The 13,515-nt window shown below is 38.1% G+C and overlaps 1 protein-coding gene and 1 non-coding gene across 3 annotated transcripts; both read left to right on the top strand.

The window, feature by feature from the left end:
• Positions 1 to 262: 262 nt before the first annotated feature.
• trnal-aag lies at positions 263 to 344 on the top strand. The gene has a single exon. It is a non-coding gene; the product is annotated as a tRNA-Leu (tRNA).
• Positions 345 to 1,591: 1,247 nt separating this feature from the next.
• Positions 1,592 to 10,435, top strand: snapc2 (small nuclear RNA activating complex, polypeptide 2). Of its 2 annotated transcripts, XM_041778745.1 has the most exons (7): positions 1,592 to 1,661; positions 1,778 to 1,997; positions 3,199 to 3,372; positions 3,691 to 3,832; positions 6,854 to 7,354; positions 8,340 to 8,428; positions 8,897 to 10,435. In XM_041778745.1, exons 2-7 carry the CDS (start codon positions 1,803 to 1,805, stop codon positions 9,188 to 9,190), a joined length of 1,395 nt encoding a protein of 464 aa, XP_041634679.1. In that variant the 5' UTR covers positions 1,592 to 1,661; positions 1,778 to 1,802; the 3' UTR covers positions 9,191 to 10,435. The 2 variants fall into 2 exon arrangements, with proteins under 2 accessions (XP_041634679.1, XP_041634678.1); XM_041778744.1 differs by having other exon boundaries at positions 1,607 to 1,997.
• Positions 10,436 to 13,515: the final 3,080 nt, after the last annotated feature.

The raw sequence follows: 13,515 nt of genomic DNA, 5'->3' as shown, positions 1-13,515 counted from the left end.
AGTGGTTTTGAAATGCCATGACCTGTAGACTAGTAGAACTGTTTCTGGAAACCTAAATCTTTCATCAATTCAGTCACCAACTTTTAAAGCCACTAATGTTAACAGCTGTGGACATATGCACGTAAGTTTTATCTGTTTATTTCTCGAAATCTTGTCGCGACACGTCAAAACAGAACATAAAATTGTAAGAACACATAATAAACCCAGTGTAACAGCCAATATTTCAGATCTGATGAAAATTTTACTACATACACCGTCCAACGGTAGCGTGGCCGAGCGGTCTAAGGCGCTGGATTAAGGCTCCAGTCTCTTCGGGGGCGTGGGTTCGAATCCCACCGCTGCCAATAAGCTCTTTTAGTGACAACAACTTAAAATGCTTTGGTCTATAAATCTCGGGTGGGTGTCTAATTTTAACCAAAAGCCATATGCTAACGACTAAACGCGTTTGTCAGTGCTAGATTCTTGCCTTAGAACCACTGACTGTCAGCTCTTTGTGGTTCTTATCCCTGCGAGAAGTCTTGCAGGTACAGATGTGGTCTGTTTTATGGTTCTGGCAGGGTTGTGGTGCATGAACTTTAACAGCTTAAATCAGAGGGTAAGTCTGTTCGAATACGAACTTACAATACCTGATAGTCATAAACGAGGGCGTTATGTTCGTGAGCAGTTTGTGTTAATCCGGAAGTTAAATCACTTGCCTTCAAGTTAAAACGCAATATATATATATTTTTTTTTCTTGTCAGTTACTTTATGCGCAGGCATTAATGCATCCGTCCATATGCATTTATATATGGTGTATGTCGGTATGTGTACCGCTTGTGTTTAAGCCCTTTGAATGCCTGGAACTGATGTTCAGTATTGTCTGTTGTAGTGCCTTTAGAAAGACCGTGTTCTGTTGTTGTTGTTGCAAGTATGTTCTGATTAGTGTATCTATGCATATCCTTTTGTACTTTGACACACATTTGTGCATTACTGAATGCCAGTCTTCAGTCAGCGTATATGTATGTATATCCCTATTTTTTGTATATCTCTTTTATTAAAAAGTATATTGACCCCTTCTGTTTTTTTTTAATTCTTTTTTTAAATTCTTTTTTAAATTTTTTTGTTTTTAATTTACAGGCAAACCCCTGCAAATTGCACAGGATAATTTATTTATTCGTTCAGCGTTTTTGGTATAAGTATCTAAATTGTTTTGTTTTACTACAGTTGTATCTTACTTTAAATTCTACGGCACACATATGGTGATGACATTTCTGTACGGAATCATTGCTATTAAGTTTGGATAATTTACAGTGCTGAAATTTGAACATTTGAAAATATATTAATATTTTATTAAAAGTCACTAAAAAATTATCTTTTAATTTTAACTTCAGTGTTTATGCTCATACTGAAGATTACAATAACACTGTCTTCATACAATAAAACCTTGTCTTTTGTTGTTTTGACAAACTTAGAAGAGAGAATTAGAAAATATTGAGAAAATAGTTTTACAGTTCCTGTATTAAGATTTGACTTATATATTCTCCACAAGACACCCATGGCGTCGCAGAAATCTAAGGAAATGCTTTTATTTTGAAGATGCTGCCCCGGAAGTAGTATTGTTGTCAATAAAGCCGGCGCAAGTTGTCTCTCTTGCGAGTGCCCGTTGTAAATTCGTTTCAACGGTAAAATAAACATTATTTTTTACTGACTGAATCACTGAAAACGTTTCTGTAAGGGGTTCTCATTTCTCCCCTCGCGATTCTCGGCCATCTTTCTGTCCGGTTCTCAATGTTTTCAGTGATTTCAGGCCCTCTTGTGCCAACATGAAGCCCCCTCCTCGGAAACGGTCCAAACCGTCCAGACCTGCGCCGGCAGAAGAGAGGTCCGTCAAATGGCAGAGAGCCGAGCATTCTAAGCTCCTTTACGGGCTGAGGAGGCTGGCAAGGACCGACGATGGACGGGGAGACATCGACTATTCTGCCCTGGAGACGTACGTCCGAACTCGGTCTGTCTCAGAGGTAAAGGATCGTTTAAAGGTTTATTTAATTTATATCAACGTATTTCAAAAGGACAATAATGACGAACATTAATGTTTGGTTATAAAGAGTAACACGAGTTCGACGATTTGATACTCTTTTGATGCCCTCGTGTTTGGGTTAAAAATGTTACCATGTTAATTAGAGACCTTCAGTCGTATTTGGTTGTCGTAGTTATGAACACGTGAGAGAAGGGTTTTGCGGTTATGGCGTTAGTCAAAGTCTTGACACAAAATTTCAGTATTTCTAGATTTAAAAAATAATTATGTGGGAAAAATTCAAAGAAGGAGGAAAAAATAATGCTTAGGAGTAGAAAAGTTATTGATGAGATAAAGGTGAAATTTACGAGTTATAGTCAAATTATAAAATTTCAAGATATCTGGATTAATTAGTCCTCATTAATGTTAAAATTCAGAACTAAAAATCATAACTGGGAGATAAAAACTTCAAATGAATGAGAAAAAGTATTCAATTATTATAATTTAATTTAAAATAATGACATAAAACAGTCCCAATTATTGAGTAAAATTAAGAATCAGGAGCCAAAAACATAATTGGGACATTAAAACATATATTAAATCAGTTTAAAACTCAAATTATGAGCCAATCAGTCATGGGTATGAGGTAAAAAGTCACCATTTGAGTTAGGAAGTCAAAATAATGGTATCAATTGTTAAATTTTGAGATAAAAGTCACATTGGTAGCATAGAAGTCCAGTCTAGGAGCCCACATTCTTAACTATGATATGAGAGACTTAAACTGGGATAAAAATTAAATTCATGATCAAAAAGTCACAAAAATGACAAGAAAATGAGTAATCATGAGCTCAATATCAAAATGATGAACTAAATGTCAAAATTGTTGGATTAAAACATCAAAATTTTGTGCTAAAAATCTTGACTATGAGAATACAAGTTTTTAATGAGATAAAAAGTCTAAATGATTTGAGTTATTACCACTTTAACTTTAACATAACTTTGAATTGTTTTTCTCCCCTTAATGATTTTCATTTTATTTTCCAGACATCACTATCCTCACATCTATTTTACATGTCTGACTTAATTGATCCATTTCTGATCTTTTTGTACACATATTTCAGCATCAGACTAGATAACTGTAACTTTGCTTAATGAATAAAGGTTTTAGCTTTTTATAAGATTCCTATATGTGTTTTCCTGCTCAGATCCAGGCGGAGGTGGCTGCTCTGAAGAACAAAGTTATCTTGTGTGCCAGTCACCAGTTTCGCGAGAAGAGACGGCAGGAGAGGAGGGCCAAAAAGCCCATAGAGCTGTGGACTGACATGGCGTCCTCTGTGACGGGAACCCTCGAAGCGACAATCAACACAGCCTTCGCTCAGGTGACCACAAACTATCATCAATCGATTTAACGAACATATCTAATATCAATCAGTTTAACTAAATCAGTTATTTCAGGTGGTTTGAATTTTCATTTATTTTTCAATACATCATGGCTTAAAACAATCCATTATCTGTTATTTTTGAATGGGCAACTAGTCTTTTCCATCAATAAGTTAGACTGTAACAGGCTTCCCTAGTCTAATATGTCCTGTTCACATTACATTCTCATAACTAAATTTATATTTCTCAATGCAGTATTGTTTTAATTCCTGCATTTACTTGTTCGGGTATACTATCTTCTCCCTTCTGTTTGTCAGATGCTGATCGTGTCATCCACGGAGCCTTGCACTCTCAAGAACTGTGACCCGCCCCAGCTCCACACACAGAACATCAATCCAAGCAGACCTGCAGATCGCACTGTCCCCCCTAGACCGATGTTTCGATCAACAGCTGTACCAGGTACGTAAACTTAGTGCTGATCATGGTGGGAACACTTGTATCAGACATCAGGAGCATGGAGGGAAAAAAAAAAAAACTAAATGGAGCTCAACATACCTGCCTACTCTTTCATTAGGCTCTGCCTCCAGAAGTAAGATTTCCAAATGCAAATCTACAAAATCACATAAAAAACATAGTCATGCAGATTTTTTTGTTCGCCATGAAACAGGAAGTTTTTTTCCCCACAGACTTAAAACACTCATAGAGCCATGAATCTTGGCTTAAAAATTTTGAGGATTGTAGCCCCCATAATGTAATAATTTCCCAAAAATGTAATAATGCCTGAAAATGTAATAAAATTTGCACTTAACTCGATCAAAAATGTATTAAAACCCAATAATGTTATAACTTCACCAATAATGTAATAAAATACCCTGACTGATATTGTAATAACATTTTTTACAAAACTGATAATGTAATACTTGACAGATAATGTAATAAATATGTTCATTTTCAGTCCAGAGTTCTACATTTTGTGTTTTAAGAATCTAAGAATGTTATATACACTGGATTTGAAACAACAGAATGACTATTGGGTAAAATTGCAGACCTTGAGTACCATCCAGCCATATGCACATGTGCAAATACTCAGGGACATACATCTACATCCTGGTCTTACTGAGTGGGTGATGGACTTACCTCCTTGTGAGACCAGAATTCCAGCTCAGATAAGCTTCTGAGCAGCACTGGAGACCCCAGGTAACTCTTCCCTAAATGTACCTCTTCACTTCACAGATTTCAAACAAATCACTACCTCATGAAAACAACCACAATCCAACAAAACAACTTTCAGTAACACTTCATTTGAAGAGGGTATACATAAGCACTCATAACACCTACATACACATTACATGACACCTGACATAAAAATAGGCCTACGTATCCATTCATAAATGATTATTATATCACTTACAATGTCAAATTGACATCTTACTCTATGTCAAGTGACATAGTGGTCAGCTGACATACTGTCCATCACCCACTCAGTAAGACCAGGATGTAGTTGTATGTCCCTGAGTGTTTGCACATGTGCATATGGCTGGATGGTACTCAAGGTCTGCAATTTTATCCAATAGTCATTCTGTTGTTTCAAATCCAGTGTATAAAACACTCTTAGATTCTTAAAAGACAAAATGTAGAACTCTTGACTGAAAATGAACATATATATTACATTATCTGTCAAGTATTACATTATCAGTTTTAAAAAAAATAATATTACAATATCAGATGCTGCCCCGGAAGTAGTATTGTTGTCAATAAAGCCGGCGCAAGTTGTCTCTCTCAAACTATGACACCAATAATGTATTGACTTCACCAATACATTATTGGTGAAGTTATTACATTATTGTTTGTTTGTTTTTGGGTTTTTTTTACATTTGATCAAGTTAAGTGCAAATTTTATTAAATTTTCAGGCGTTATTACATTTTCGGGAAATTATTACATTATAGGATGCTATAAGGATCAATATGAATTTTGGAAAATTCTGGGAATTCCAAGGGGTTCTTCAGAGTTAAGCTTACAGCGGGGATTCATCTGATCCAAATATAAGTCATTTCACAGTTCATAGAGAGATGACAAAACCATAGCTTTTTCTGCACTTGAAAAAACTCACATGCTAAGGCTGTGCTGGCTCTCCCTACTAAAGCAAGTAAGTGCGGCTTAAACATACATGGTACAAACTTCCCGTGACTAGAAACAAATTTTAAGTGAATAGGGATTTTAAGTTATTATAAAACAGTACAACTGGCTGGATAAACAGTGTTTCTGGACATTAATTATAATTACCTCAGAAAGCTGTCTTGACACATTTTAATCCACGCTTGCTATGATTCATGGCTCTACCAGTGTTTTAGGACTCTGAAAAAACATCTTCCTCTTTCATGGCGAACAAAAAATTTGTGGTTTGTGGGATAATTGCATTAAAACTGCAAATTTGTTTTATGTTTGTGGTTTATTAGGTTAGTGGGCAGTTTTTATGTTTGCAAGTGCAATAGCTGGTCTTTTGGCCCCCAACTGGCTCTAATTTTGGTACAAATTTGGCCTTTTATGCTTTGAAAAAGCAACAAATTGTGAAAAAGAAAAGCATATGTCAAACAGGATTCAGCTTTTAGTTCCAGCTCGCCCATGAACAACATATCATGACAACTCGTTTCCACCCACTCTTCCAAAAGTTGACAGCCATGGCTAACTTTTCGGCAAAAATGGAGGGAAAGAAGCGACAACATTCTTAGGTTAACCAGCGTTCCTTCCTCTGCCTTTGATGATGTCATTCTTTAAGATTTTTAGTGGGCTTTTAACAAAAGATGATGTCATCAAAGCTTGAATAGTATATCTGTGTTTTCATTATAAGCACAGAAAAGTGGTTAAAGAGGCTCAGCTAGCCTCTTAGCTCAGTCCTAGACTCCTCTAGACTCGTCTCCCTTCATCTGTCCAGACCTGTAGTAGGAGGTCTGCAAGACTAAGTCATTAGCGATCTGGATCTGGTTCAACCGCCCTACAGGTAAATCAAACCTGTGCTAAAAATCCCTTTGTTTTGAAGTATAGGGGTCATAGCCAATATGTAGAACTGCACCACTTAGAGCTTTAACAGACGAACTTTACTACCAGTCACTGGTAGAAATGAGATTTAGAGTGATTTCAGTCAGTCTGACGTGTCTAAAGGGATATTTCAACATTTTTGCAGGTTACGACTTGTCCATGAGAGCGTTTTGGAGTTGTTGGATTCTGTATTTGATGAGTTTAATGAGGGAAAGCAAAAAATTCTGTCTGCTTCCATAGCGTTAGCTGTGCAGCTGGTATATCAGTGCCCCCAGATCTAAAAACAGCTTGCACCGACAACTAAAGGAAAAGAACCTATTACTAAGACTATGAGACTTATGGCAATTGGCGAATTTGCCAAAATGTCGAAGTATCCCTTTAAATGAACTTTAACAGTCTAATGATTAGGCATTCCTTCCTGATATTTCCCTCCTCCCCTGTAGGTGTGCGCCCCCTCACCCCTCCTCTCCTGGTCACGAAGACCCTGGCCCCCACTATGAGCGCCCCCTGTAGACTCCCAGCTCCTTCTCAGGTGTTTCATGTCCCAAACACTGACATCCCCTTGCCTCAGACTGCTGCTCCTGTACCTACACAGCCTGCTTCACAGACCCCCGTTACTCCTGCTAAGACCCTAATGACCAGACCTGTCACACCTGGTTTGGACTCCCCAGCCAGGGGAACAATCACTCAGAAACCCTCAGAACAGCTACCCCTCTTCTCCAGTCCTCCCCCACTCCCTTCCCCCTATCCTGCTTCCTCACCCTCTAGCCTCTCCCCCTCTCCAGCGCCCCCCACTCAGCCCATGCCTCCCCGTCTCTCCAGCCCCCCCTGGGAGGATCATCCCAGGATGTTGGGGGTTAACTGTGTGGTGGACTTTGAGCGGATCTACAGGTACCTGAGCGCAGTCCTGAAGCCTGAAGAGGAGTGTCACCTCACTGCCATGGGTGAGTCGTAAACCCCCTCCACTGGGTGTCATTTTAACAAACCACAGCTCATCACTTAATTCATTCGGCAAAAACAAAATGTGCTTTCTGAAATTCTAACTTAACAAATTTTCAGACAAACCACTGGATTTTTGACAAAAAAATACAAAAAACCCTCTTTAATGTCAAAGTGAAAACAGATTTCTACAAAGTAATGTCATATTCACCCCCTTTAAAGTGACTGACCTAATTCAACAGAGGTCCAGCCAGTTGGTGTTAGTAGTCTCACAGTTAGTGAAATAGGGATCACCTGAGTGCAGTGAATGTGTCCCATTGTAGTATGAAGACACCTGTGGTTGGAAGGTCCAGTCACTGGTTAATAAGTATTCCTGGCTACCATTACACCATGAAGACAAAAGAACACTCCAAGCAGCTCAGAAAAAGGTTATTGAAAAGTGTAAGTCAGAAAAGTTGCCAAACACTGCACATCACCACAGACACACCATACCCACTGTGAAGCATGGCCGTGGCAGCATCATGCTGTGGGGATGCTTCTCAGAAGCTGGCCTTGAAAGGCATTTACCATATTGACAAAAACATCCAAGGGGGTCAATACTTTTGACTCAAATGCTACTTGAGACCTGACCTGTACTTGCTCCTTACATGGCTATGAAAGTGGTATGCATTAGGATTTTAGCTTTAGCTGTGGTTTGCCATAGGCAAAATGTTTTAAAACCACTGCCCTACAAAAATTGATGATATATCAAATCAAATTGAACAGGAAAAAAATCATATCAGGACCTTGTGAGTCAGATTCAAACCAATTTAGGCAATCGGAGGTGATACCCAGACCTAATATCAGATCATGATACTAAGCCATTAACAATAATTACTCTGTTTTTGTTCCTGTTGATGTCTTGGATTTTTTCTGTAGTTTATCGTAGCCAAATCTCCCTCTCTCTGCATCCAAATAAATCTGTTCACTATGTCTTTCTGTATCCACTAGAGGGTGCCATCATGCTGGATCTGCTGATGTCTCTGCCTGAGGAACTTCTACAGCTTGACTGCAACAAGCTGCAGAAACACCTGCAGCAGGTAAAGCTGCCTTGAAAAGTCATTAAATATCTTTAAGAGTCTGATTTTTACCCATCAGAGGTTTTAGGTTTTTGACATGTTGAATGAAATATATCTGAATATTTCATCAAATCTGACCCGAACCATGAAGGTATGATCTGAACCATGACCTCTGTGAACCATTACATCCTTTTTAAAGGCTTGTTTAAGGAAATCTGGGTTCAACATGTTAAAAAAAAAAAAACGTACTAGTATCTTGTGAGATGTGTGAAAAAGCAGATAAAATTCAAGGCATTAAGTTGCACGGGGAGTTAAAAAGGAGCAATGCTAAACGGAAAAAAGCGTTGCATATTTGTCATCATGTTGGTCTTAAAGAGTCCGAATTTTAGAGTGTGCTGTCACTCTGGTATTAAAATACTGAGTGTCTAGATCTTCTATAACCAGTGACAATAATTTTGATTGATAAGCCCCTCCTCTTCCTGTCCACAGGTGTACAAGACTCTCCTATCACGCTCCCACACCAGGATGGCCAAAGACTTGTTCAGACACCTGAAGGAGCGACTCGGGGCTCAGAATCAGTTGCCGCCGGCTCCAGAGGCAGACAGACCAGCAGACACTCACAGTGGAGGAGTTGAACCACCACCACAGAATGCAGATAGCCAATCATCTGCTAGCAACACCGCAGCCAATCAGGACACAGGTGTTGTTGGAGCCTGCTCACCCCTAAACCCGTTCCTGGTTCCGGTGAAGCTGCTAAAACGGAAAGAAGTTCAAATGATGTAAATATGGAAGAGGATGAGGGTCACTAAAAGTTTTTTGAGATTCACCTTTTTGTCCAGTTCTGACATCAAAGCCAGAATTTGAAGATTAAAGTCAGAATTCTAAGATTAAAGTCAGATTTATAAGATTAAAGTCAGAACTCTGATCTCAAAGTCAGACTAAGCTCAAAGTCAGAATTTAAAGATTAAAGTCAGAATCCTGAGATCAAAGTCAGAATTGTGACCTTGATCTGAGATTTTCAAAAAACACTGAAAACCTAAAAAGCATTCACAAATTATGGTTTCTAATTTGAGCTCAGTTTGGAGAAACACGGCCAAGAATCAAGACAAAAAACTGAAATATTTAACACTGACTTTGATCAGATTTATCCTCTTGTAGAATGACTTTATATCTCCGCTTTTGTTTTATTTTTACAATCATTTGTTCAACAGTTTCAGAGAGTTTATTGTCTAAAATCTTGTAAACCTGAGAAGTGCCACTTCTACAAGAGTCTTTATTTTTGTACAGTTTCTAGAGTTTAGATTATTTATTAATGTTTGTTAGAAGTTTTCTTTGTTTGTTTCTTTTTTTGAAGGGGTGGGGGGCATTAAGATGCCTCTGTCCAAACAAAAATCAACAGTAATACTCAGTGAATTTCAGTTCATTTTGCTTCATTAAAGAAAAATAAATGACCATTGCTAAGAATCGCTTTCATTTTTGAATAATCTGCAGATTGTTTATTGATTAATTGGATCATAAAAAGTCAAAAAGGGTCATACAGTATAAATGCAAGACAGTAGAAAAATCCAAAATGAAACAAAAGCAGCTTTGAATGTGTAATAGAGTTATTTTAAAATGCAATAAAAAAGATGCAACTAATTGCATCAATTGCCTCATCACAATTAAATTTCTGTATTGATTTCTGTATTGAAGCCCCAGTCTCATTGAGTCGTCTTATGGAAAGTTTCCATTACTGACTCCTAAATAACACGAAGAGAATGGAAGGGTTTTTGAGTTTTGCAGTGCTGTTCACACACTTCCTTGGTAAACTTAGTTTCATTGGCACTGAATTATTTTTACACCCTATGATACTGTTTTACCATTCAACCAGAGCTCATATTTCTTGGGACGATTATGTACAGGATTACCCGTTAGAATGCCAATTTTTGTGTTTCTGGTAATTTCCATCTCACAGGAATGTGACCTTTTATGGTAGAAAAATAATAATAATGACCGAAGACAAACAGAGACAACAACAGGACTCTACTCCTATGGCACTGTCTACTCCTTCTATTTATGCTGTACTACAATATTGCCTTTTAAAATTAAAAATCCCTTTTCTTCAAACAGAATTACTGTTTTATAAGCGATTTTAACAATGCGAATGGGCACACTGAACTAAACCCTTAGGGAAGTCAAACCATAAGGAATGTCAGACATGATAGCAAAGCCATGATGTGCATTGAACGTCAGGATGCCAGAAAATAAAGTAACAAAACCTGAGACAACTTTAATGGAAAGTAATTCAATAATAGGGAAAAGAGGACAAAAAAATGACAAAAATAGGTAAAAAATGTCATCACCATAACCCAATAGGTAAAAAATGTCATCACCATAACCCAATAAAAACTGCTTTCCACATTATTAAGCAAATGACATTTTTCTCTTATGTTCCTAAATATTAATGCAGATGACAGTCAGTATTTTTCAAGTCATCAGCTGTTAGAGCATAATTCAAATGTTTTTGGACAAACTTCATAATGATAACCATAATTTTAAAAAAATAAAAACCTCAAAATACACTGTTCCACATTATTAAGCACAACAGTTTTAAAACATTGTATCGGTTGTAAAAAACTGAAAAAGGTCATTTGTTGAATTTACAGCATTAGGGGGTTATGTTTACTGAAATCAAAAGCTATTGCAATCAAAAACATCTCAACAGGCCAAGTTTCATGTTAACATAGGAGACCTTCTTTGATATTACCTTCACTATTCTTGCATCCATTGAACTTGTGAGTTGTTTCTGCTTGAATTTCTTTGCAAGATGTCAGAATATCCTCCCAGAGCTGCTGTTTTGATGTGAACTGCCACCCATCCTCATAGATCTTTAGCTTGAGGATGCTCCAAAGGTTCTCAGTAGGGTTGAGGTCAGGGGAGGATGGGGGCCACACCATGAGTTTCTCTCCTTTTATGCCCATAGCAGCCAATGACACAGAGGGATTCTTTACAGCATGAGATGGTGTATTGTCATGCACGAAGAAAATTTTGCTACAGAAGGAATTGCTCTTCTTTTTTTTTTTTCTTTTTTTTTTTTTTTACCATGGAAGAAAGTGGTCAGTCAGAAACTCTATATACTTTGCCGAGGCCAGTTTCACACCTTCAGGGACCCTAAAGGGGCTCTCTCCCCATGAATCCGGCCCAAAACATGACTCCACCCCCTCCTTGCTGATGTCACAGCCTTATTGGGACATGGTGGCCATCCATTAACCATCCACTACTCCTCCATCTGGACCATCCAGGGTTGCACGGCACTCACCAGTCAACAAGACTGTTTGAAAATGAGTCTTCATGTATTTCTGGGCCCACTGCAACCGTTTCTGCTTGTGAACATTGGATCGGGCGTCTGAATAGTAGGTTTATGCACAACTGCAAGCCTCTGGAGGATCCTACACCTTGAGGTTGGTGGGACTCCAGAGGCACCAGCAGCTTCAAATACCTGTTTGCTGCTTTGTAATGACATTTTAGCATCTGCTCTCTTAATCTGATGAATTTGTCTGTCAGAAACCTTCCTCATTATGTCTTTATCTGCACAAACCTGTTTGTGCTCTGAATCAGCTACAAATTCCTTTACAGTATGATGATCATGATTAATTTTTCATGAAATATCTAATGTTTTCATTCCTTGTCCAAGGCATTACACTATTTGACACTTTTCGGCAGCAGATAGATCCTTTTTCTTTCCTAAATTGCTTGAAACCTGTGGCCTGCTTAATAATGTGGACCATGTTGAAAAGTGCATTTTGAGGTTTCTATTTTTAAAAATATAATGGTTATCATTATGAAGTTTGTCCAAAAACATTTGAATTATACTCTAACGGCTGATAACTTGAAAAATACTTGTGACTGTCATTTACATTAATATTTAGGAACATAAGAGAAAAATGTCATTTGCTTAATAATGTGGAAAGCGGTGTAGTTTGACACACTTTTCAGCTCCAAAATGAGGAAACTGTTAGCCTGGATGCTAGCACCAATGCTACTGATCCAGCACACATGCACTGATAACATCAATAAATCACAGCTGGGGTGAGAGCCCATTGTCTGGGTTTGTCAGGGGCCCAGACTATCCTGTTGGCAGACCTGTTGGGGAAACTGATGATAACACTAATAATAACAGCAATAATACAATAAAATCATAACAACAATAACAGCAGTAATAATAATGAAAATAACAATAGTAATGATAATGATGATGATGATAAAAATAGCCTGTGGTGGTGGGCTGATAAAAATAAAAGTAGTAAATATAATGGTAATACTGATGATAAAAATAGCTTGTTGTGTAGTTAAGGGTTTAGAAGGCCTGTTCAGATGTCCTCATCAGTTTTTTACACCTTTATGATGTTAGTCTATCGTAACCTTTGGCTTCCTGTTCATCCTCATTGTGTAACTCTGCAGCGATAAAGTCAGTGCCTCATTCTCTGCCAGGAAACAAAAACTGAACATATTTATGATGACTTACATCCACTTCTTCTGTTCTACTCCTCTCTGCTCAGATTTTACAACTTTACAGGATTTTTCAGTAGAAACGAGAGACAGGTCTGAAATAAGGCTGGGTACATAAATACAGAACTCCTACTAGTGAGGCTAATACTGGTGTCAGACTGTCAGAGAACTAATCTAAAGCTCACTCCCAATCAATCCCACCCTTATGTTTCTACATCCACTTTGAGGGTTAAGGCGTCCCGACTTTTGTTGTAATGGAGGGGTAGTTTAGAGTGCTGGGACTAGAGGTTCTCCACAGGTACCATCAAAATGAAATGCTGCAGAAAAATTAGAACGTCTAATGAGATTTTGGAGGTCAAAGGTGAAAAACCACCCCACTAGTCACTGTCCAGCGTGTTTTACCTCACGGTGGCATTTTACTACCGTGCGGCAGCCCTGGTTAGAATCATAAAGCTCTATTTTTCCATCATTTCTTCCCATGACGTGGTGATCAGATTAAAAATAGCTTTATCACCTGTCAGGTCAGATATCAGTGAATCTCTGATTCTGTTTATGACTGAAGGGTGTGAACTGAGCGTGCTCAGGGGGAGGAGCAATTTACTGTGACATAAAATCACAGT

Source organism: Cheilinus undulatus, linkage group 22, assembly GCF_018320785.1.
Source record: "Cheilinus undulatus linkage group 22, ASM1832078v1, whole genome shotgun sequence".
In the NCBI taxonomy this organism is placed as follows: Eukaryota; Metazoa; Chordata; class Actinopteri; order Labriformes; family Labridae; genus Cheilinus; species Cheilinus undulatus.
Note: the sequence above shows the minus strand (reverse complement) of the source record. Positions and strands in the feature narration are given on the sequence as shown.